The following is a 25,852-nucleotide window of genomic DNA, read 5'->3' on the forward strand; positions in this document are numbered from 1 at the left end:
CGATCTTCTTTCAGTCAGTTACTATCAGTCCATTGGCAGCTTTGAACTTCAAGCTTGAAACATCGTCCTGAGTTCAGAAATCTTTTGGAATATTTCCCTTGATTTTCCATGTCTGTTTCCATCTTTCATATCTTTACGAATGTTATTATACTCTTCTGGTCTCTTCTAACAGCTCTTTGAAATTCTTTCAGTTCCTTCCTAAGATTTTTCTCTTTCATGTCTTTGGTTTTTGACTCTGCTTTTTTTTTTCCTGTTTCTTGATCTTTTATTGTTTGATTTCATGCCACATTTGTTCTGGTTTCCACTCAGTGAGTTCCTGTGGTTTTCTATAAAAGTAATTCCCGATGTTTTCCTTGAAAATTTTAACTCCAGATCATATCGTGGAAGCTAGCTTTCTTCTTCCACTTTAGCTTGACTTAGAATTTGCAAATGAGCAGAGTGTGTGATCTGTTCCACAGTCAGCTCCTGACTGTATCTTTGTTAATTTTTTCCTCCTGCTTGTACCAATATTGTAGTCAATTTTGTTCCCTGTATTCTTTTGGTTGTTTGAAAGCTATTAGCAATGAATAAATCATTGGCTTGGCAGAAGCGGGTAAATTCTCCTGTTTCATTTCTATTTCCTCCAAATATATTTTTCTCCTTACTTTTTCCCAGTTTAGCATTCCAGTTTCCAACTGCAAGCAACATATCATAAAAGGGTTGTTGTTATAGGTAAAATAGGAGGAGGGAGAAGTATTATGTATGTTCGGCTCCTTGAGTTACCTATAAAGTAATAAACACAGGATAAAAATCAAATAAATACCTTGCATGTTCTGTCAATTTCAGATTGAACTTGATTATAAAACCTATCAACAAACTCTTCTTCTGCTTCAGTGCTTCTGCTTTCCATAAACTTGGAAAATAATTGGATCAAAGATTCATTATTGTGATATTATGGAAGCACTGAGGACATTGTACCCGCATTGTGTCCTTGAGATACCCTTCCTTTTTTGTTTTTCATGCCCTGAGTAGTAAATGATCTTTTTAATGGAAAGTGTCCGATTCCAGTCCATTTCAATTTGCTGATGTCTAAGAGTCAATATTCCATTGATTCATTTCATCTTTCACTGTATTGAACTTTTCCATGTTGATGCTGATTTATTGGTTGGTTGGTACAATATAAAGGCCATCCAACGCCCAGGGAATCTTACATTTCACGTTCCTACTGTTTTATATACATATACACATACATGCATACACACATACATATATACATACACACACACACACACACTGCTTCCCTTTTCTGTCTTTCGGCTCACCCTAGGAGCCATCCAGGCAGAAAGCCATTTTTTTATGTTGCCTTTGTTACATCATATATATATAGTTTCATGTGCAACACTAAGATGGCCTCCCCATATCAGAATTGGAATTGATTTGTGTTCTTATTTTCCCCTCTTACTCTCTTTTTACCTCGCACTCTTATTTCTCTCCCGACAAGCCATAATTTATAGCTTTGGTTGTCATTCTGATTTAGGAGGAAATATGAACCATCAGTCTCCGTTGCAGATGCAGAGACAAGCGAATGGTTTGCCAGAAAAAGAGAGACATTGGGGGAAAGCATAAGGAGGGGGAAAGTATATTTGAACGCAAGGTTCGTTTTGTGTAGTTGCAAAGTGGAAGCTTACAACAGTGAAAAGCAAGTGAGCAATCGCATAATGAATGTGTTTCTATGACGTTATTTTACTGCTTGGGTTGTTCTGCTCTACGGCCGCACTTCAGCTAAGCTAACGCAAGCCACTCCTAACGTAGGCATGTGGTCTCAGAAGCTCAGTTGTTACCACAGCCATTCAATAATGAATTGGTCTTGCAAAGGTAGGTGTAAACTGAGGATCATCTGAAATCTCTTTACAGAATACAAAGATTTCAAAAGCTTCTCATGGGAGAAATATCTGGAAGAAACTGGTTCTCAGGCAGCACCAGCAAGAGCATTTAAACTGGTTGGTCAAGAGCTTTTTTTTTGCTTTCTTTAGTTTAGTTTTATATTGAAATAGCTGATAACCTGGTGTTGCCCTGGTATTTATTTATCCTAATCCAGTATTAAGACAGGAAAAGCCCTGATTTCGGCCACAATTAAATTAGTTACAAATGTTTTCCCCGTGGCCCAGTAATGTTTTATTGATCATGGCCATACATTTGTCTTCAAAGATAATCAAAACCTTGTTGAAAATGTCCGGACCAAACATAATTTCTAATGTTGGATTTTCCCCCTTACCAGAGGGAGTCCCCCCTTGTGGAGTACTGCGAAGCCTTTACCATGGCAACTCCAAATGCGCTGTACAGTAGAAGCCATTGTACGGCAGTACAAAAGAAGCCATTTTAAGGCACAACAGGGTGTATCTTAACAGAACACCCCCACCCCCGAGGAGTGTTAGGGGTGTCTTACCACCACAGTATTTGTTTCCAAAGAGTTAGTCATCTCTGTACCAAGCTTAGCTGAAATTGCTCCAGGCGTTCCAGAGCTACGCTGGAACACACATATACACACCCCACGCACAGAGCCATTTTATAGAGAGAGAGATGAACCGTATCACCAAATGATGTAATTGCGTTTTTGTACTATCTCCTAAATAACCATAGTCAGGGCACATTTATTTTGATTACGATTGTCATCATTGTTATCAATTTCCCCTATTGCATTAGAAAGTATCTAGATAAATTAGGTGGCAATCTTGGCTTTAAGTGCCTATTACCAATGTAACACACATGCCAGAAGAGAAAGTTGGAAGCGCCTGTTTCCGCAATTGAACAAGCTAATTTGTTGTGACGTACAAAAAAAAAAGAGAATTCACAAATCGGTCCAGTTGCATGTAACAGCAAATTGCAGTTAAATTAAAGCAGAAAATAGACATTTTCAATCTTTTCTTAAAATGTGTGATGGGGAGGTGGGGCACTGCTCCAGCGTAGTCACATTAATGCTAGGATATGATGTAATGAAGTCTTCAAATATGCCCTTTAAATTATATAGCAACCATCCGTAGTTGCTTCTGACTGCATGTGTAATTTATTTAATAGCGTCCAGCTCATGGATTTCAGACTAACATGAAACTAGAAGCGGTAGACAGAAGAAACCCCATGCTAATTAGAGTGGCAACTATAACTGAAAAGGATGACCACCGTGTCAAGGTATGTAAACAAATAGCAGCATTGAACCTCATAAAAATCCCTTAATAATTGGAAAGTGAAAACTTTTATTTGGGTTCTTCAGGTGAAGGTGAACTGCAAAGCCAAAGCCAGTCAGCCAGTTTATTTGGGGGTGGGGGTGGAGGGCTGAGAGCTGGAAAAGAAAGCAGAATTTGATTTGGCTTTTGTTCTCCGAGGAACTTACAGTTGGGTTTATTTATGTTGCTGAGCCAGAGGGAGCAACCAAGCAGGGAATTAGTCTGGAATCATTGTGTAGGCACATAAAGGCAAGATCCAAAAAACCCCTTGAATGCTGTTGAAGCTTATCTAGTCTGGCCCAAGTGCAAATTGCCAGTCTGGGAAGATTCCTGTGAAAGAGGCATTGGGCAATAAAGTAGTTAATTGAACTCTTCACACGAGGATCTGGTTTTTCATGCCTGACAATTTCTATGCCATGAGAGTCAGTGACTGGAGAGAAAAAAAAAAACTTTCTACCATAGAATCTGGAGGCCTGGAACTGTACTGATTTAAAGGCTAAATTTCGTAATCTGAAGAGCTACTTCTATTCTTTTATTATTATTCATTGATTGTCAAGTTATATATGGATCCTCCAGGTAGACTAGTCTGGAGCCAACAGAGACAATACTGAATTAGATGGACCTACAGCAGGGGTGTCCAAACTTGGGAACTTTAAGACTTGTGGACTTCAACTCCCAGAATTCCCCAGCCAGCCATGGCTGGCTGGGGAATTCTGGGAGTTGAAGTCCACAAGTCTTAAAAGTTCCCAAGTTTGGACACCCCTGACCTACAGTATAATAGGAATCTTCCTGTGTTACATAGTAGTAGGATTCTTCTCTTAAATCAGCTGCCAGAAAACTGGGTTAGGTTCAATTCCCCAAAAAATCATGAGTATAAATGTGAGTTACAGGTAGTCCTTGGCTTATGACCACAGTTGAGCCCAAAATTTCTGTTGCTAAGCGAGACCGTTGTTAATTAGCTTTGCCCCATTTTACGACAGTTCTCTCTCCACAGTTGTTAAGTGAATCACTGCAATTGTTAAGTTAGTAACAATTATCAAGTGAACCTGACTTCCCCACTGACTTTTGATCACATGATTATGGAGAAGTTGCAACGGCCATAAGTGTGAAAAAAACAATCATAAATTTCTTTTTTCGGTGTCACTAAGCAAATAGTTGCACTACCTGTATAAGTAAACTTTGTCTATTATCCCCTTTCGATCTGCTTTATTAAGGTGCACTTCGATGGTTGGGATCAAGCCTTTGACTTTTGGGTTGATGCTGACAGTCCAGATATTCATCCCATGGGCTGGTGTGCCAAAACTGGACATGCCTTGCAACTCCCACCAGGTAAGAGGAGAAATAACAGGAGGGTTGTTGTTGTTGTTTTTCTTCCCTCCCACACTCAGATCTTGTAATTTGAAAAAAGACAGAAATGAGAGCCATGGTGGCGCAGTAGTTAGAGTGCAGTACTGCAGGCTACTTCTGCTGACTGCCGGCTGCCTGCAATTTGCAAACCGGCAAATAGGTTGGCCCTCCTCCACTGCCTCCCTGATCTTCTTTTGTTGCCCTGAACAGGGGAACAGAGCTAGAAAGCAGGTTAGTGGGGTGGGGAGGGAAATGGGGATTTTGCAGTCTCTTTCTCTTGCCACGCCCACAAAGCCACGTCATGCCCACAAAGCCACGCCCATAGAACCAGTAGTAAGAAGTTTTGAATCCCATCACTGGCAGAACTACAGGCCACTTCTGACTGCTGGCTGCCTGCCATTTGGCAGTTCAAATCTCACCAAGCTCAAGGTTGACTCAGCCTTCCAGCCTCCGGAGGTGGGTCAAATGAGGACCCAGATAATTGGGGGCAATAGGCTGACTCTGTAAACTGCTTAGAGAGGGCTGTAAAGCACAGTGAAGCGGTATATAAGTCTAAATGCTTATTGCTATTGCTACTCCCTGAATTGGCTTTGTTTTTCTAGGGACTTCCAATGCAGCATCAATGCCAGCAGGACAAGTATGCCCTACTCCTGGTTGTCAGGGATTGGGTCATGTCAGGGGACCGCGATACGGAACCCATTACACGTATGTATTTCCTGAGAGTTACAGGACAGCTTTCCCGAGGAGCGTATCTCCTGTATTTAAAAAAAACAGCACACCGCTTCAGTCAACTGTAAACACAAATGCGGATCTTAGTACTAAAGTGTTGTGTTGTAGCTCCCTCTTGTGCTTTCTGCTTGGTGTCCTTTGACCGTCAGGCAAATAACTCGCATGATAAGAAAAGCAGCATCAACCTCTGTCTACCTGTTAGGGAGATTCACGTGATCATGTGCTAGCTCTAAACATTCAAAGTCCCAAAGTGATCCTCTCATATTTATTCCGGGAGGTGGGGAAAAGCTGGAATGGCTCAAAACAATATCCCACATTTTTCCTTGCTTTCCCCATCTAGCCAAATTGAATAGAGAATTGCCCCTTGCTTTAGAGAAGACGTTGTGTGTCACAGATTCTTTGACGATAAAGTACTATACATCAGAATAATAGGGGCAGAATCTATGTTCCAGATCTCGAAGTCGGCAGAGATTCTCAGCCATCCAGTTTATGGTTGTTCCAGAAGAGCTTTTTCAGGAGTCAACTGGACTTCCTTGTTGTTTTTTCCTAGAAGACGTTTTGCTTCTCGTCCTAGAAGTTTCTCTATTATATTCCTTCTGCCAGGAATATAAATCCTTCCGACATTATCCTGTAGAACAATGGTTCTCAACCTGTGGGTCGGGACCCCTTTGGGGGTCGAACGACCCTTTCACAGGGGTCGCCTAAGACCATTGGAAAACACATATTTTCAATGGTTTTAGGAACTGAGACACCAATTTTATGGTTGGGGAGTCACCACAACATGAGGAACTGTATTAAAGGGTCACGGCATTGGGAAGGTTGAGAACCACTGCTGTAGAGTGAGGGAGAACACACCAAAGTCTGTGTAGCAATTTTTTTAAAAAAGGTCCAGTAGAAATCTGGTGGCACGGATGAGTATATAAATAATAGAGATCCTGAATCCTATTATTTTCAGCATGGGAAACTTTGTGGATGGCTACAAAGAAGAGAAAGCCAGAATCTACTCTTTTATTCTCCTGCTTCTTCCTTCTAAATTCATTCAAAGCCATTTGTTAAATCATTCTTCTCTTAACTCTTCCTGCGTGCTGCCTCTAGCTAGACCTTTTGATGCTCTGTATTCCGTGCAAGGTCTTGTTTTTATTTAATGATGCTCCCAGCTCAGCCAGATTCTCAGCCTTCCCCAGGAGCACTTGTTTTGTTTTCTGCTCGCTGGGGTCTGAAAACGTCCTCCCCCCTCTATAGAATTTCTCATTTAGTAAACAATTCGATTTCCTTCCCAAGCTCCATTTGCCTACCAATCCTACCATTATTTTTGCTCTTGCAGGGTTGATGTGTTACATGCCCGCTTGTTTATTTAAGGTAGCCTTCTGTAAAAAAAGAAAAAAGAAAAGGAAAGGAAAAAAAACTGCATGTTCTTTTGCAATGGAATCATTGTTTTGTTGCTTTTGATGTAGGTTAGTTGGCTGCCCTTATTCCGAAACCAGTCGCACCCGGGACAGTTTGTTACAGGATCGCCTTGGTGGAGAAAAACCATCGCCTGGGAGTGGTGCTCCCAAACCCAAGAAATCTGACGTTTCAGCACAACTTACAGATTTGCAAGGAGATTCTCCACAGTCCAGGTGAAGCTGTAGATTGCATCTTGAGACCTGCTTTACCCTGTTTTATTAAGCTTTTATTTGGACTAACTACTGCAAAAAAAAAGTGTTGCCATTTTGCTGGCTTTTATTCTCTCGTGTCTGTAAATCTGGTTCGTAAAGTTTGGCAAACTTTATGAACTTTAAGTTTGAGCTGGATATTTTGGGGGGAGGTGGGGTTTGCAGCACTGTCCTTCTCTGTGCTTTGGTAGGAAGTGTACAATACAAGCCTAGCTGGGTAAATTGAAATGGGGCAAAGCAATGGTTCTTAACCTGTGGTCTGCAGACCATTGGGAGGCCGCGATGTCACAGAGGTTTAGAGCAGGGGTGTCTAAACTTGGCAACTTTAAGACTTGTGGACTTCAACTCCCAGAATTCTGGGAGTTGAAGTCCACAAGTCTTAAAGTTGCCAAGTTTGGACACCCCTGGTTTAGAGCAATAGAAAGGGTTAAGAAATGTTATGATTTAAATCTTGAGTTAAGTCTTTGGGGTCCATGGCTACATTTATTTTTTATTATTATTATTTTTAGGTGACAAATAAATTTAATAAATAAACACATACATCAATACATAAATTCCATACTTTGTGATAATTATTTTGAAGTCACATACAAATTCATGCTAGTTATAATACCCAAATGTTTCCTTTTCCCCCCAATCTGAAACCCATTTTTTACAGACAGTTCGTTTTGATCTTCCATCGTCATGTTGTTTAGCAACATCTTTGCTTTCTCCTTATTAATTTTAAATCCAACCGATACTCTAAATTCTCTTACTTTTGCCATTAATACATCTGTCCCTCCAAGACAGTCCTCCAGAATTAAAACCAAGTCATTGGTGAAGGCTCTTAGTGTATGCACTTCTTTTTTTAACTTTCACCCCAGCAATTCTCTCATTTGTTTTATGTCTTTATTCAAACATTAAGGCCCAGGATGAATCGCAGTGGTGAAAGTGGCCATGGCCACCTTTAAATGGTCCGTGCTAGTGAAGCATGGTCCGTGGGGAAGAAAAGGTTAAGAACCATTGGTGTAAAGTCTACAGAGTACAAAATTAGTTGTATAGTGGAATGTTTATTCCAGTATACGTTATATCCTAACTACACGATTGCCTCAAAGAACTTAATGAGATGAGACTGACATCTGAGCCAGGCCGTATCAATCTAGCCATGCGCGTGAAACTCTCTTGGGTCCTGTTCTCTAGATAGATAGATGGTTTGGAAGGGACAAGTATGGACGGATGGATATAGAATGCATATGCAGTCCTAGTGGACAATGCAGTCCTAGTGGACAACCATTTAAATATGAGCCAGCCGTGTGCAGCAGCTGCCAAAAAAGCCAACGCAGTCCTAGGCTGCATCAACAGAGGGATAGAATCAAGATCACGTGAAGTGTTAATACCACTTTATAATGCCTTGGTAAGGCCACACTTGGAATACTGCATTCAGTTCTGGTCGCCACGATGTAAAAAAGATGTGGAGACTCTAGAAAGAGTGCAGAGAAGAGCAACAAAGATGATTAGGGGACTGGAGACTAAAACTTATGAAGAACGGTTGCAGGAACTGGGTATGTTTAGCTTAAGAGAAAGAAGGACTAGGGGAGACATGATAGCATTGTTCCAATATCTCAGGGGTTGCCACAAAGAAGACGGAGTCAAACTATTCTCCAAAGCACCTGAGGGTAGAACAAGAAGCAATGGGTGGAAACTAATCGAGGAGAGAAGCAACTTAGAACTGAGGAGAAACTTCCTGACAGTCAGAACAATTAATCAGTGGAACAGAAGTTGCCTCCAGAAGTTGTGAATGCCCCAACACTGGAAGTCTTTAAGAAGATGTTGGATAGCCATTTGCCTGAAATGGTATAGGGTTTCCTGCCTAGGCAGGGGGTTGGACTAGAAGACCTCCAAGGTCCCTTCCAACTCTACTATTGTATATTGTATATTTTTTCTTACCAGAAAGTCATCCACGCAAGAAGGAGAGAGGTCAGGGAGAAGCAGCGTTCATAGCTTTTCTGAACAGTCTGAGACCAGCCAAGAGAAAGAGTGGGCCGAAGGGGAAAGACCTACTATTACTAAAATCAAAGCAAAAGGGTAAGCAAAATGTTTCAATCAGAGTCCAACCTATCAAGCAGTTTAAGTTCGAAGAAAGTTGGGAAATAGATGGGCTGCAGATAGGAAGGGGACTTTATTTTACAAATGCACGGACTCATTCATTCAGTGACACAAATGCATTCAATGGGTTCATATTCAAACGATCTCAAAATAAATTCCAAGTTGTTTCCATCAGTTCCGAAGCCTGTAAAAATGACCGTGCCTTTGTGTACTTGTTTTGATCAAATGCTGGCTAACATAAGCCGTAATGCAGCTACAGGCCACAATATCCCTGTTGGTCTTTGAAGTGCCATCTCCAGGAAATGCAGTATTTTAATGCAGGTAGTTCTTGACTTATGACCACAAATGAGGCCAACGTTTTTTTTTTCAATACAGTTAAGTGAATTTCCCTATTTTACAAACATTCTTGCCACAGTTTTTAAATGAACTACTGCAGTGATTTAAGTTAGTAACATGGTTATTCAGTGAATCTCCTTCCCCATTGATTTTGATGGTTAGAAGGTTGCAAAACAGAGACCTTCTGGGTCCCCTGTAAATACCTGTACTCCCTGTCTAAAAACTCACACTCTCTCTCTCTGTATTAACATCCAAATGTGATTTTGCAGGATTGGCTGTTCACATAGCTATATAAAGCTCCAGCTAGTGAAGCAAGAGGCCGATGGAGAAAGAGGTTAGTGTTTGTGCTATTGAAAATACTGTCGGTTTTTGTGCCAATGGATTCTAAATATTGAATAAGGGGGTTCCATGATAACTAGAACCCCATTATTTTGTTCTTTAGTTCACGTTTGCCTTGATTCTTCTTCCTTTCTTGAATTGTGAGGGCCACTGTTGTCTTGGACATCTGTCTGAGAGGAAGTGCTCTGTTTCTACCAGCAATCAGTAAAAACAAATTCAGTCCCCACAGAATTTTGTCTTCTCTACAAAGGAATTGGGATTTTTTAAAAAACGTACTTCTCAAGTAGAGTAGCAAAAAAAAAAAAAGAGAGGGGGGGGGATCCATAATAAAATGCTGCTGGGTGTTCCTAGCTCTTAACGCTGGGAGGTTCTTTTAGGGACTCCAATCCTCTTCTAGCATCTTCCCCCCTAAAAAATCCCAATTCTAGACTTGAGTGAAACACATCCCCTTTTTCCTTTTTTAAACCTTCCCATCACGTCACCCTTTGTAATCTCTTCACCTAATCTTTAAATTGTCCCAAGTGTGCTTCTGATTGAGATAAATTACCCAGGCCTAATTGTCAACCAGTATACAGACAGTCCTCAACAACTGGTTGCTTAATGAACGTTCAGAATTATGAACGTTTTATGAACCAGGCCAGGTGCGAATCTTTTAAAACAGAGTTCCCCAAAACTTTCTGGGTCGGCAGCCCAGAGGAGAAGGCCCACAGCTTGGAGCCCCTTGTTTTAAAACATCTGAATTATTTTAAAACTACCGGTAGGAGTGATGCTAAGAGGAGCAAAAGGGAAAGCCACCATCCTTTCTTGTCGCCAGTAGATGTCACCAGAGCTGTTTCCAATCATCCTTTTGGAGGGGGGGGAGTCAGTTATATTGCCTCCTTTTCATCTGTACATGGAGGAGGAGAAGCCGAAACCCTAATTAGCCAATATTGTCAATCAAGGGTTGCTATGCTGTCTTCATCAACGATTCCTCTTCTTCTTTCTTCCTACCTAGAGTCAGGCCCCTGGTTCTTACCGCAGTATGAGACAGCAAAAAACACCAAATGATCTCACATACGTCACATATCGGAGGGAAGGGGGCAAGGAGGGGCAGAGGGAGAAAAGATCGAACTGCTTTCCATTTCCTTTAGCATCTCTCCGGTCCTTTCACCCATGGGGAGCGATGCTAACATCAGGATGGAGCTGCCAGGCTCCCTGACCATGGGGGCTGGTCTCCTGGGAGTCGGCCAGTGCCTGTCATTATCTGGCGTGCTGAATGCTCTTAGCCGGCTGGGAACAGACCGTAAGCTGGAATGGTGCCATTAATTTCCAGCTGAAGATGCAGTCACCCAGCCGCCTCCTCTCTGGTAATAGATTGCTGGCAACTCCTCCGGTGTTAGCGTCAGGACATCTCTAGCAGCCGCCAGAACAGCACGGGGTCCTGGTCTTTCCACCCCCCACCTCTTTTTGGGGTGGGGTGTTTGGAGAGGGATGTTCTGAAGAAAAGTGATTTCTTGATTTCCAAAGTGCACTTGAACCAGGATTAACAGATTTATTTTTCTTTCTTTCTCCCTTCTCTTTCTCTCTCCCTTCCCCCCTGCTTCATCCCTGACCTCCTACCAGACACTGCCTTTGCTCTGCAACAGACCCTCCACCAGTCTGTCTTCATGCCTTCCTTGTCTGCCAATCCAACCCACCGTCTCCATCTCTGCTGGGAGCAGCACTGCAAACTGCTGCCGGAGGTCTCGGGCCTCACCGCTAAGAACGTGGCCAAATGGAGCGTGGAAGAGGTAAGTTCTGCTTTTGTTTTCTCTCCCTCCCTCCCCTCCCTCCCACTCTCTCTCTCTCTCTCTCCCACCCTTATCCTCCCACAGCCAGAGATTTTGTTCCTTGCTCTGCTGTGCAGCTGGGGTTAAATTTGGGAGCGAGGGTTAACCCAGCCAGAACTTTTAACCAGCCAGGATCTGGAATGTATGGATAGATATCGATCCTGGGTGTTGCAGTGAGCCCTCCTCTTTAAGCAGCTGCCCCTTTGGGGGCCTCCACTGACAATAGCTTTTTCTGTGCTTCTCTGGGCTGCTGACTCACTTTCCCTTGCCATTGGCCCTGCGCATGCTGGCATGGCTGCGTCACAAGCCATCCCCACAGTGTAACAGGATTGCTGACACCCAGGCTTGTTCTGCCAAGGTTGTCATTTTATAGTGAAAGCTCAATTTGGAGACCAGGCCACCCATTGTGGTATTTTCCCTTCTAGCTGGCTGGCTTTAGCTGTGCATCCTTACCTGTCCCAAAGATGCTTTTTTTCTTACTTACCATGTCTTACTTACCTATTTCGCACAGTCCATTTCTTTTTCATTTTGCTGGGGATCACATATGGTTGAATGAGGGATTAAACATGGTCCTGAACGGTTCTGTTGCGGAGCTATGCATAGCCACGTGGGTGGGTGGAAATCCAACTTCGGTTGGATATTAAATTATGGGTACTACCAAACCGAATCCCTAGTGCTGTGTAACGGAGTGACATACTCATCCCAGCTTCTGCCAACCTAGCAGTTCGAAAGCACGTAAAAATGCAAGTAGAAAAATAGGAACCACCTTTGGTGGGAAGGTAACAGCGTTCCGTGCACCTTTGGCGTTTAGTCATGCCGGCCACATGACCATGGAGATGTCTTCGGACAGCGCTGGCTCTTCGGCTTTGAAACAGAGATGAGCACCGTCCCCTAGAGTCAGGAACGACTAGCACATATGTGGGAGGGGAACCTTTACCTTTACTACCAAACCAAACATTTTGGAGCTCTTTGCAGTTGTGCTGGGGAAAGGAAGGTGAAGTTCAGGAACCCAAAGGCTCTTGGCTTTCGGCCCACTGAGTTGTACTTTATAGAGGCACGATGCAAAGTTCTTGAAGGGAGCCCCTGGGTCCAGCTGGCCCAACTTCATACCCTGCAGATGTGCAGCACCTGTCCTCTCCAACCGGCACCATCAAGGTTGCTGCTGATGGGGATGGGCGAGAGTGAACAGGCTGTATTTGCATAGAAACCATAAGGAGGTTAAATATGTTTTATTTTGAGAGGGTGTCTGGCGGTGTCTTTCAGCTTTGCTGACAGAGCTGCTTAGCTACTGTTAATGTCAGCCTCTTCTTAGTATAGACAAAACCTGTTGCAAGTTTGGAATAGTTGCTCTGAGTTTTAAAGTTGACATTTGCAGAGATCTGGGAGACATTACTTTATAAGGGACATTCGATTTATATCTTGAAACCCTTCTGTATTTAACTCATCCTATTCACATTTGGGGACGCAGTGGCTCACTGGCTAAGCCGCTGAGTTTGTCAATCAGAAAGGTCGGCAGTTTGGCGATTCAAATCCCTAGCGCCGTGCCAGACAAAATGGGGTGTGGGAGGGGGAGGGCTGCATGACCCAGGCCCCGTTTTGGCCGGCAGGATGCTGCAGGAGGCCACCCAGGCCGAAAATGGGCTGCAGGGAGACTCAGTGGCTAAGACACTGAGCTTGTCAATCAGAAAGATCGGCAGTTTGGCGGTTCAAATCCCTAGTGCCATGTAATTGAGTGAGCTGTTACTTGTCCCAGCTTCTGCCATCCTAACAGTTCTAAAGCATGTAAAAATGCAAGTAGAAAAATAGAGACCACCTTTGGTGGGAAAGTAACAGCGCTCTGTGCGCCTTCGCCGTTTAGTCATGCCGGCCACATGACCACGGAGACGTCTTCAGACAGTGCTGGCTCTTCGGCTTTGAAGCTGAGATGAGCACCGCCCCCTAGAGTCGGGAATGACTAGCACATATGTGCGAGGGGAACCTTTACCTTTATTCACATTTATTGGAATGGAGGTCTTGTTGAGTTCAACAGATCTTACACATACGTGAAGAGCAAAGCTTCATTTCTGGGCATACTTTTATTTAGATATCAAATACATGGTAACGTTACCTATTAGGACTAAGCCAATCTCTTTATTTTCACAATGATAAATGTTCAGCCTGTTTCTTGTCCCCTGAGCAAACGCTCAATTTGCAAACCTACGTACAAATTCTCTTCTACTTCAAAGGAGATGAAAACATGGAGCATTGGCAGTGAAGAACATTTATTCCATAAAAGACCACACTAATATAATGCCTTTAGCCCTGAAACACGAAGTTAACTTCCACCAATTTTTAAGGGAGCTGACTGTCTGATAAATGGGTTTGTTTGTAACCATTTACATCAGAAAATAAGATCGGTTTCTTTAGTTTTGTGTTTTAGTTTTCTAATATAGTAGAATCAACGTTATCTACTGGTCAGAGCATAATATAGACATCGCTTGTTTTGTTGCATATGAAATCAGAAGTTGACTGGAATGATGTAGGTCAGGGGTGCCAAACTTGGTTTCATTGAGGGCCACATCAGGGTTGTGTTTGACCTCAGGGGGCTGGAGTGGGCGTGGCCAAGGTGGGCGCGGCCAGCTCGACATCACTTATGTCAGGAGCGCCTATGGTGGCCCATCCTCCCACATACATCCCTGCGGCCAATCCGCTCTCACAGGGAGGGGCTTCTCCAGGTGCCGTCCACTAGGCAATGCCAGCGGGCGGCGCCAAGGACTAGGGCCTTCTCTGTGATGGGCCCAACCCTCTGGAATGACCTCCCCCCCGATATCAGAACCACCACAGACTTCCACTCCTTCCGACAAAAATTGAAGACTCACCTGTTTCGATTAGCTGGCCTGGCATAATTATAATTGTGACAACTGTTACCTCCTGGAAACATATTCTTACCTGGTTATTTATAGGGTACGGTTTTAAATTTAACTGATTTTAGGGTTTTTAGAACCATATTTATATTCTTCCGTACAGTTCTTTTAAATTTTTAACCTCCTCCTCATGTGTATTTATATCTGTATTTATATTTGTATTTGATACTTATTGTTTGTTGTGTGGACTGTACACCGCCCCGAGTCCTTTTCGGGAGAGGGGGCGGTCTAGAAATTCGAAGAAAATAAATAAATAAAAAATAAGTGCTCTGCCAGAGAAAACGGGCTCCCGAGGTCTGTTTTCGAACGCAACGGCTGTGCCATTCCATCTTTTTCCCGCCCCACACACCCCAGCCGGCCCGTGGGAGAAAACTACAATGCTGATCCGGCCCACAAAGAAATCCAGTTTGACACCCCTGTATAGGGGATAACATACCAAGCCTGCTGGGGCCCGTAGAATACTAGCTCTATTGCTGCTGTCCGATGTGTGTGGTTAAAATAGCTATTTACTTAGCTCACGGTCTAGGCTCTGTCTTTGGGCCTCTGTCTGCCTACCTGCCAGGGTTCTTGTGTCCCAGGTAGCTAACCTTTACATACTTCTGCCAACTTCATTAGTAAGTATAATACATTTTTGATTTATAAGTTGCAGGATTCTCTCGACCGAGAAAACCCTTTGCATTACATTTTTGCTCAAGCTAAGGAAATGGTCAAGTCGCTAGTTGCCCTTGTAACATTTTTTTATTTTATTTCTGACATTTTTTTCCTAGGTGGCCGGTTTTGTTCAGCGTCTGCCCGGTTGCAAGGAACAGGCCACGCTTTTTCGACAAGAGGTAAGTTATCTTGCTTTAGGCTTCTGGAGAGTCATAAAATCTTCCTGCCCAAGGAATGATCTCAGGAAGGGTATCGGAGAGTAAAAACTGTACCAAATTAACCCAGCTTTAGTTCCAGAGAAACTTTGTGGATGCCTTCTGTGAAACAGATGCGTCCTGCAAACAACTGGATCTGCCTACTCTTTTATTCCTTTCATAGTCCTTGGCAAAAGTTGCCACGTAGAATAGGGTTGACACGTCCAATTGCTTTGAACAAACATAAACTTGTGTTGGCATCTAATACCTGTTTTGTACATAGGCTTTGCTTCGGTTTGTTGGCATACCCAATTGTTTTCAGTGGACATTTAATCTTGAGTTGTATTCGAAAAGTGGGATAGTTAAAGTCATCTACATTTGTAGAACAACCAACTTATTTGTAAGAATGTTACACCCATGTTTTTCAGCTTTAAGATGCCGAGTTGTAAGATAGGAGATTGCTGTGACCATCTACTGTTGATCAATGGTTCACTCAAATGAATCATTTAGAGCAGGGGGTGTGAAACTCACAGCAGTGTCACGTGACGTTTCGCAATGTGGCCTGCGTGTGATGCACCTGGCCCGGGGGCCACCAGTTTGACACCCCTGATTTAGAGCAGTTCAAATTCCAGAGGCCGTGCCAAAAGGACTAGAAAATGCTGTCCAGGGGTTTCATTAGATCATGTTCTATAAAAAGGAAAACCAGGTGATCAAAAAGCGAGGTGCAGGTAGGAGTTGATGTTTAAGAAAAGAGTCGTTTGTTTACTCAGACATGTCTGTTGATGAAGAACACATTGGTGATCTTTGGAATTGGTTCTGAAGCCAAGAACCTAGTAAACAGAAGCTGGCATCTGGGACAACAGGATTGGAATAAAAAAAAGCACACAACTCCCTCTGATAGGCCTGTGGCTGACAAACAGCAGTAGAAGTGTGATAGCAGTGTAATAATTTAAGCATTCTTTGCTTCACTGTACAGGCTTGTATAGTAGAGCAGGGGTGTCAAACTAGATTTCTTTGAGGGCCGGATCAGCCTTGTAGTTCTCTGTGGGGCGGGGGGGGGGGGGAGAGATGGGACAGATCTTTCCTGTAGCACCCTGCCGGCCAAAATGGGGTGCCTGGGGGGCGGCAAATGTCCCGGGTCCTGTTTTGGCTGGCAGGATGCTGCAGGAGGCCGTCCAGGCTGAAAATGGCCTGCAAGGGATTGCACACAGCCCCTTCCCCCCCCCCCCCCCCGTCCCGTTTTGGCTGCCAGAGGTACCACAGACTGGTCCTTTGCTACTTCCAGGCCGGCCTCGTGGGCCAGATTTAAGAACCCCGCAGGCTGGATCCAGCCCGTGGGCCTTGAGTTTGACCCCCCTGTAGTAGAGCATTGCAGAAAACATGAAACATTTCTAGCCAAGCAGGGCTGTTGTCCCTGATTCTCATTCAGTCGTATAGAAAAATTGAGAAGACAGGCATTTATAGGATAAGCAGCTATAACAACAAATCAAATGCTGCTAGTACAAAGCCGGGCTTAATCTGCAAAATATTTTGCTATTTGGAGTTGAACCCATAGGGGGACTCAGACATAAATTAATAAAAATAGGGAAGAATTTATAAGAAGGAAACGCGTGTTGGTACGTAGAACCAGATCCCGAACATCTGGTTTCAGAAAGCAAAAAATAGGGTTTGTAGGACACCTCATTCTACACCTTGTATGAAGCAGATGCAGTTCTCATCAGCCTATTAAAAACGTTGGACTGGAATGAAATCTATTTTAAGGAAGAGACTTGGCTTGCACTAAGATGTAAATGACAGAACTGCTGAACTCTGCTATAATAGCCCATTAGAAGCAATTGAGCTGCCCAAGCATATTACGTTTAAATAAATAACTTTGGGTAGGGGTGCTTTCAGTTTAATTTTTATTTTTTATTTCCTAAATGACAACAACAACGAGGGGGGAAAAAACAATTTCTGAAAATGATAAAAGGAATTCCAAGGGATTGGGCAAAATCGCTAGCAAGGCCTAGCCAGAGAATAAGGGTGTTTTTGTTTTTTTTAAAATATGAAGTCATATTCTGAAACAGCATCTCTAAAGAACAGGGCTTGATAGTCCACAGGTTGAAAAGAAATTGAAAGGCGAACTTTCTACAACATTAGCTCTGCATGGTTAGAATTTGGGGGGGGGGGGGGGCTATGTAGTATAATAGGCGTGTACATAAAAGGAGATGTCTGCTGTTTGGGCACTGGCTGCGGGACAAAGAGAGACTTAGTGAAGAGGTCACAATCCCTACATTGCTCTTAAGTTTTAAAAAAACCCTGCAAACCTTCTAGAACAGAGTGGTCAGACTCAAGACTCGCAGGACAGATCTGGTCCGTGGGGTGCTTAGATCTGGCCCGTCTGGAAATAGCAAAAGACCAGCCCGCAGTGCCTCTGCTAGCAAAAATGGGGTGCAGAGGGGGAAAGTCTCTTTTGGCACCAGAGTGGTCCAGGAAGCCAACCAGGCTCAAAATGGGGTCTCCGGAGTGCTACAGGAGGCCATCCTTGACTCCGAAGGTTATAAAAGGGAGGAAAGGATTCTGCTGCTATAGCATGCGCAGAAGCAAAAAACAAGATGGCAGCACCTATGGTGCCGCTGATAGCACCGGGTTGGGGGTCGTGAGCGGCCAAGTTACTACCTGCTCTGGCGAACCGGTCTGAACCGGTAGGAACCCACCTCTGGCGCCATCATGGTCATAAGTCACTTTTTTTCAATGGTTTTGTAACTTTCAACATTCACTAAGCAAATGGTTGTAAGTCAAGGACCACCTGTGTACCGTTTTATGGAATCTGTTTTATTTTTCTGGTTTCTGTTTTTTTAACATACCTTAGAACCAGAGCTTTGCAAAGTTTTGATCTCTTTACATACGTTTGCAGGATCGATTATTTGGGGTGTTTTAAATTTGCAATCTTAAGCGCATCATTTAGCTTTATGAAATATTGTTCTTTTCTCTAATGAAAAGTGTGTAATGCTAAATGTTTTATATATATATATTTTAAAAATGACTACTCGCATTTGTTTGATATTCCGTATCTAAGCTGAAAAGCATATTGCAATGTACAGATGGGAGGCTTGAGTTAGATACTTAAAATATGTTTTTAGTTGAACCTGCTTTAAAAATTCAGTCACACACCATCAGTTTTAAATTTCCCAGTTTTGGTGCTGTAATTACCAAGAAGTATGATAAGCAAAGAATGGGAAGGCAGTTTCTTCTTTCTTGTTTCTCTGTTTTGTCTGAATGGATACCAGAATTGACGTTGGTCTATATCGATATATATAAAAGCGAAATGCCACTCATGCATCATCACAAAATCTCCAGAACCGTAAAGCCTACTAACTTGAAATTTGGCACGAATGTTCCTCTTGGCTTCTAGGTGCTTGCTAAGAAAGGATTTTTCGAAATGACCATCAGATCATTAGTATTTATTATTTATTATTAACACGCTCTGATGCTAAGGACTTAGACGTTCTGCTCCCCCTCCCCACCCAAAAAGAACTCTGTTCCAACTGCCACTTGGGCACGGGTGTGGCCAGTGCATGACTCATCTGGCCTGTGGGCTGGGAATTTAGACATTCCCCACCTGAAAAATGCTCTGATGCTAAGGAGTTAGGCATTCTACTTCCCCTCCCCACCTGAAACCCTAACCCAAACTTCCGATAGGCCCATTTTTCACCCTCCCTGAGCCTCTGCATGCGCCCTGCACGTACCTGTATCCGAAACAGGTCACGTGGGGACTCCTGGGAGCGGGGGTGGGTGGGGCCAGCCAGGAGTGGGATTTGGGGGTTCTCTGAAACGGCACAGAATCTTAGCTAGAGGTTCTCCCAAACCCTGTGAACCCCCAGCAGCCCATCCCTGCCAAGATCTCCAGGTCGGAGTACCAACAATTTACTTTTCCTATACTTTTTCAAAAGCCAATCATCCTCTGCAGAGCTTTCTCCACGCTCTTGATGTTTGAAGGGTTATGGCTTTCTATCTCCACTCTTCCGGTTCCTTTAATAAGAATCTGTGCTTATTATTCTGTTACTATTTGGGTCAAGGCAAATTACATAATTTCTCCTTAATATTTTGCTAAATGGGTCACAGCCCTTACTAGGCTACGTTGCAGCCTAATTAAGCAGTCATGCCTTGTGGGTAATCAGAGTCACGTGATAAAGACCATGACCTCTTCGTGGCCACGTTGAAAAAAATCTGTTGTCCTCAAGTCAACGGATTTTTTTTTTCATCTGGCCGATCTCTTTCCTTCTCTGTTGTTTCAAGTAAACGAACTACACAGTTCCCCAATGAAGATGTTGATATGTCACAGTTTTGGGGGCCAACCGGCCATCCTCTGCTCTCCTTAAGCTCAGTGATAATTTATCAGGATTAGGATCTGCAGGAGTATTCAGAACTGAGAGAAATTTAGATTTCAACATTAAACGGTAGATCACATGTGTTATGGAGTGGAAGGACTCTCTCTCTCTCTCTCTCTCTCACACACACACACACACACACACACACACACACACAATAGTAAAATCTGGGGACATCCAAATAACCTATTGCACTAGCACAGACCCCTTATATATGAATTTCATGGCTAATCTCTTCATGAGCCTATTACAGCTAAGGGACCAGCTATTTTTCTACTGTCTTATTATTGCTAATTGCCTGTGCTAATTCAGCTCATTGCCACCAATATGGGCCCTAACGTAACGTAACGGTCATATTTAAAAAGGTAAACATTTCCCTGACAGTCACGTCCGACTCTTAAGGCACAGCGCTCGTTGCTGTTTCTTGGCCGAGGCAACCCGCGTTGTCTGAAGACTTTTTCCACTGTTACTTTCCTTGAAGTGGTACCTATTCATCTACTTGCATTTACATGCTTTCGAACTACTAGGTGGGCAGGAGCTGGAGCAAGGGAGAGGAGCTCACCCCGTTGCAGAAAGCTCGGGTCTCAAACCGGGCTGCCAGCTCTCCAGCTGACAAGCTCAGCGTCTTTAACCGCTGGATCATATTATCCTTCATCAAAGTTCTAATGTAATCTTGGGAACGTAAAAACGCAAACTACGAAAAGGTATTCTGTAATCATCGTTTCTGGGAGAATCCGCCTTATCCTAATCAAGATAGTTCTAGAATTCATATTAATCTGCATTAATGGTACCATACAGTGGTAAGCTTGAGTTGAGCGGTTAGATGTTGGTGGCTAGGAAGTGAATTGTGTAGTTTTACATGGGAGTACAAAGTAATGATAAGCGTTCAGACGCAAGAAAAACGAAATGCACAGGTACAGTATAGGTGGTACCTTGCTCAGTAGTAGGAACTGTGAGAGGGATCTTGGAGTCCTAGTGGACAACCATTTAAATATGAGCCAGCCGTGTGCAGCAGCTGCCAAAAAAGCCAACACAGTTCTAGGCTACATAAACAGAGGGATAGAATCAAGATCACGTGAAGTGTTAATACCAGTTTATAAGGCCTTGGTAAGGCCACACTTGGAATACTGCATTCAGTTTTGGTCGCCACGATGTAAAAAAGATGTGGAGACTCTAGAAAGAGTGCAGAGAAGAGCAACAAAGATGATTAGGGGACTGGAGACTAAAACATATGAAGAACAGTTGCAGGAACTGGGTATGTTTAGCTTAAGAGAAAGAAGGACTAGGGGAGACATGATAGCATTGTTCCAATATCTCAGGGGTTGCCACAAAGAAGAGGGAGTCAAGCTATTCTCCAAAGCACCTGAAGGCAGAACAAGAAGCAATGGGTGGAAACTAATCGAGGAGAGAAGCAACTTAGAACTGAGGAGAAACTTCCTGACAGTTAGAACAATTAATCAGTGGAACAGCTTGCCTCCAGAAGTTGTGAATGCCCCAACACTGGAAGTCTTTAAGATGTTGGATAGCCATCTGTCTGAAACTGTATAGGGTTTCCTGCCTAGGGAGAGGGTTGGACTAGAAGACCTCCAAGGTCCCTTCCAACTCTGCTATTGTATATTGTATGTGTGGACGATGTTGAGGGTTTGAGGCACATGCAGGAAACAGAAATGGGAAGGAAATGTAAATGTTGGTGAAATAGACTTGAAACTAACCTGAGGAGCCATAGAGGACCCTGTGTCATGATCATTAAGAGCTTTCAGTACTTGGACTTCCTGAAGCAAGAGGCAGAGATCCCAAGCTCCCAGTTTGTCAATCTAGAGCCATTTGGGGTCTGCAGTTTTATTTTCTGATTGTTCCTTTTACATTTTAGTGCTGTGTGTTTAATGTGTTTTATAGATTTATATTTTAAGGCTATAAACTGCAGGAAATTCTCGTAGCTTATAATGGACTTCATAGTTATGGACTGTATTGTATTATTTATAATATAATTATAAATACAACCAACCAGTCAGTGGATTATGATAAATAATGAGCCTTCCCAAAATAGAACACACAGGCTGCCAGGACATATCCTGCCAAGCAAACAAATCAGATAACCAGGAGGTGGCAGCAAAAAGCTAGCTTTCGGTGTCTCTTTGCTGCCCTTTAGTGGTCATTTTGATTTTGCAGCCCCGGACAGGAAGCTCCAGTAAAGCCATTATTAGCACAAGGGTCATTATTTAATCAAGAATCAAGTTTTCTTAAAAATCCTAGTTCAAAGTTACGACTCAGCATGATATGTTCAGGGAGTGTGAATAAAAAATATGGATAAGATACATATTTAAAGGAAAGGATCTGAATAAAAAAGATAGTTTATTGTGCTATATTCCTGTCCAGCTTTCTTCCCAGATTAATTCCTAAAACTGCAAACTTAAACACTTTTAAAGTGATGAATTGGTCCATATAATTTAAGTAAAACTTAGCCCAGACATTTAGCCCCCACAAAAAACCAGGTACAGGTAAGAAGGCATTACTTTTCTTCTATAGTAATGCTATATATCAAAACAAGAGAGACAAAATTAGTTAACATCACAGGAAGGAGATATAATCCAAACATGTTCTGGAAATTTTAGAGACTGTACAAACATCATCTGTCATGATGGCCTGAACCTAAAGCTTCTTGGCAATTATGCATAGATAATGCTAATCAACTTTGTAAGTGCTAATTGTGGTCCTTTTGGGCAGCATGTGTAATATTATCAGAATGGTTTTGAGTCCTTCGCTGATGTGGATTGTTCCTTCCTAGGATTACTTTCCCACTTACTGTGCTCTGTTAGACAAAACAAATCAAATCAAAAGACTTCTATATTTTCTACCAAGAATCCTGCAATCCATTTATGGAAAAGGTCGTCAGAAGGGTTGAAGTACACTCGAGGATATTAATGTGGAAAGGGGAGATATTAAGGATGCCAGCGACTTTCTGTGTCTCTCCAAACATAGGATGCTTATGGTCCCTGGTGATTCAGTTTTCATCTTTTAAAGCATCTTCCCTAATTAGGGTTTATTGTAATATATGAGCCAGGCAGTCATAACTACCAATTGTCGTTTTTGGGGCCTTTCACTTGCTGTTAACTTGAAGGATGTAGAAACTGGCTTCACTCAGTCAGCACGCTAACGCCATTGTTCTTTTTTTCCCCGTTCTGCAGCAAATCGACGGCGAAGCTTTTCTCCTCCTCAACCAGTCAGACATCGTTAAAATCCTGAGCATCAAATTGGGGCCTGCACTGAAAATCTATAATGCCATTCTCATGTTTAAGACAGCAGAAGAAGACTGATGGAGAGATTTCCCCTGGGCCAGGGGGACAGAGCTATGAAGGACCTCCAAGTGCAGTTCCACAGCAAAGCACCCTGTCTCCTGTTTGTTCCTAAAGACTGAGTTGATTGGAAGCTCGGAAAGAAAATGGCCAGATCGTATTTCACACAGTTGTGGATAGATGACTCTGAAAGCGTTCTGAAATTCAGTCCCGTTGGCAGTTTGGAACGGATGCGATAGCTTCCCTTCTAGGAAGAGATGTTTATTATTATTATTATTATTATTTTTTCCTAATTGAATTTGGATATGGTTATATTGATCTTTTGTAAAGATCTTGATGATGCCTCTAGTTATAAGAGGAATCCTGAGTATTTCTATTGATGGGAAGCTAAGTTTAAGCAAACTCACTTAACCTGTTGTAGTGCCTAACAAGAGAATCCAGCTCACCATTGATGTGCTTCTAAACTTACAACTGGGCTTAAGAGAGTAAGGGAAGAGTGAGATACTTCAAAGCAGTGCAGATGAATTACTCATCAAAGTCCTTTGTTGGTAGCCGGTTAGTTTTAAACCTTGTCCTTGTGTCTTGTTTAGCTATTTAAATATTGGCAATTAATATTTGATGAATTGGAGAAATGAGGCCCATCTCCAAGTAGATTAATTTTCAGGTTATTATTATTTCTGCTTTGCACACTGCACAATTTCAGAGTTCAAAATATTAAATTAAAACTGTAAAAAGAAGACCACTGGATGTGGTGCCACTGGAAGGTAGACCATCTATTTAAGTATAGGATCAGAGTAACAAAACTAGGAGACTATGTTTGTTTGTTTTTTAAGTTCCTATCTTCCTGCAGGTCAGTGCAAGGTAGAATGAGATATATAAAGAGGCAGATCCAGCTTTCTGGCAAATGTATTTCTGGCAAGGTTTATGGGAGGTTTTCTAAAACAAGTACTAACAGTCCCTATTTCTTTGTTTTTGAAAGTACTGTTGTTTTACGACCAGGTCTATTAGCTTGAACATATTCTCATTTTAAGTCAGAAAGAGCTAAGCATTTATCAGCCACAGAGCATTGCCTGTCAATTTTAGCTGGGCTTTTGTCAAGAATTTCTCAGGTCTTGCTGAAATATAAAATATATTCCGTCTGCATAGCAGTAGTGCCAGATGTCCTAAGCCTAATGCTTTCATATTTGTCTTTCCGATGACCTATGGATCTAAGGAAGCCTTTTTGTGCCACAGTGCAGGGGAGGAAAATGGAAATGTTTTACCCCCAACATTGCCATCATTTTCTCTGTCTTGAGAACAAAATCCAAATATTTTATTCTGCAAGAGCAGTTTCTCCAAACTTGGCAACTGGAAGACTTGTAGACTTCAACTCCCAGAATTCCCCAGCCACCCATGCTGGCTGGAAGACATTTTACATTTCATGCTGGCTGGGGAATTCTGGGAATTGAAGACCACAAGTTGCCAAGTTTGGAGATGCCTGTGCTAGAGGATACTCTGTTGTGAGATTTTGATAGAGCAGAGACATTTGATTGGATGAGAAGATGAAAACTGTAACGTTAGGACATTAGGACATGGAAATGGACCGATCTGGCAGAAGTCTTCTATGGTCTTCTAAAAGGACAGCACAATTTTGAAAAAAAATGATTTGCTTGTCATGATGTTAGTCTTGTGCAAGTGATGACTGAGTAAGTATCCTTTACATCTAACACTATTCAGAGATATATTTTTTCCACTAACCACCTACGCATAACTTGGGAACAAGACATTCTTTCTTAACGGCACATAACCTGCTTTTCCTATGACACCTACATTGATTGATCTGATGTTTTGCAAGCAAGAATTCTTGAACTAATCAAATGAGGTCTTTTATTTATTTTGTATGATGCCACTTGTTGGTTGGGTGAACATCAGTCTCAAAAAGCTTTTGGGTAGCATAAAAATGATAGTGTTCTACTGTAAGTGTCAGGCATCCCTTTCTAAAGCATGAGCTAACAAGGGATGTATGTTTTCCGGTGTGTTGATGGCAGTGCACTTTTTGGTAATTTTATCGTTGGCTTTGCAAGTGAATATGGAGCCAACCTTACAAATGAATTTGAGAGAAAACAGGAATGATGTTGGCATTTGAGTTACAGCGTCTACACAGCTATCTCTGCTTCTGATTTTCCAAATTTGTAAGACTCCCTTCCTAAAATCAAGGTGACACAAAAAATAAATGTGGAAATATTGCACAATCCAGGCTGCTGAATCTGAACAATATTGAATAAATCTGCAGTGGCAAAATGCCTCGTATCTTTCTATTTGTATATAAATCATTAAAAGAATATAAGCCTTACCTACACCGGTCACTTAAGGACAAGGATTGAGAGATCCAACAAGAAGATGCTGATATGCCATATAGAACAATATCCCTCAACCTTGGCAATTTTAAGATGCGGACTGAGGAATTCTGGGAGTTGAAGTCCACATGTCCAAAAGTTGTCCAGTTTGAGAAATTAGCGTGTTTTCATGAAGTTATGGCTTTACCTATAATGTTAGATCTTAAAAGGTTGAGAAACATTGCTATAGACAAATGCATCAAACAGTAACACTATATAACTTCTCTCCTACTAGGAGAACATTTCTAAAAAAACAATTTTGAAGTGATGTGAGAGAAGAATTGTGGAAGGTCTTCCTCTTTAACATTCTCTAGCTATATTTGTTTTCTTTTTTAAACCATTGGGGCAAAATGTTTAAGAATGTCACATCTTTCAGAATCCTTTTACAAAGCAGTATTTTTTTTAACAGAAGCCTCATAAGTGAGGGTTTTTTTCCCCTCTAAACTGACTTCTAGGACAGTTTTGCTAATTAAGATTTTAAATGCAGGAATACTCTAGTGATTGCCCATGGCCCTGTGAGATGAAAATGATAATTACTAACAAAAGAGGTTATCAGCCCACTCCTAT

At 42.3% G+C, this 25,852-nt stretch overlaps 1 protein-coding gene across 5 annotated transcripts in view; it reads left to right on the top strand.

Moving 5' to 3' along the window:
• The window catches only part of LOC309396434 (lethal(3)malignant brain tumor-like protein 4), a 50,137-nt gene extending 24,953 nt beyond the window's left edge, over positions 1–25,184 (top strand). For 4 of the 5 annotated variants that reach the window (XM_081961571.1, XM_081961568.1, XM_081961569.1 and 1 more), the window contains exons 11-20: positions 1,894–1,979; positions 3,055–3,165; positions 4,415–4,529; positions 5,150–5,252; positions 6,731–6,895; positions 8,861–8,995; positions 9,622–9,686; positions 11,294–11,460; positions 15,170–15,232; positions 22,803–25,184. In XM_081961571.1, the coding sequence (XP_081817697.1) occupies positions 1,894–1,979; positions 3,055–3,165; positions 4,415–4,529; positions 5,150–5,252; positions 6,731–6,895; positions 8,861–8,995; positions 9,622–9,686; positions 11,294–11,460; positions 15,170–15,232; positions 22,803–22,931 (1,139 nt within the window). In that variant the 3' untranslated portion in view covers positions 22,932–25,184. The remainder of the gene's footprint in view (positions 1–1,893; positions 1,980–3,054; positions 3,166–4,414; positions 4,530–5,149; positions 5,253–6,730; positions 6,896–8,860; positions 8,996–9,621; positions 9,687–11,293; positions 11,461–15,169; positions 15,233–22,802) is intronic. The other variant, XR_014176114.1, reaches the window with a different exon arrangement.
• The last annotated feature ends 668 nt before the right edge of the window (positions 25,185–25,852 follow it).

The sequence above is a fragment of the Natrix helvetica genome (genome assembly GCF_964273705.1).
Source record: "Natrix helvetica genome assembly, chromosome: 9".
Classification (NCBI taxonomy): Eukaryota; Metazoa; Chordata; class Lepidosauria; order Squamata; family Natricidae; genus Natrix; species Natrix helvetica.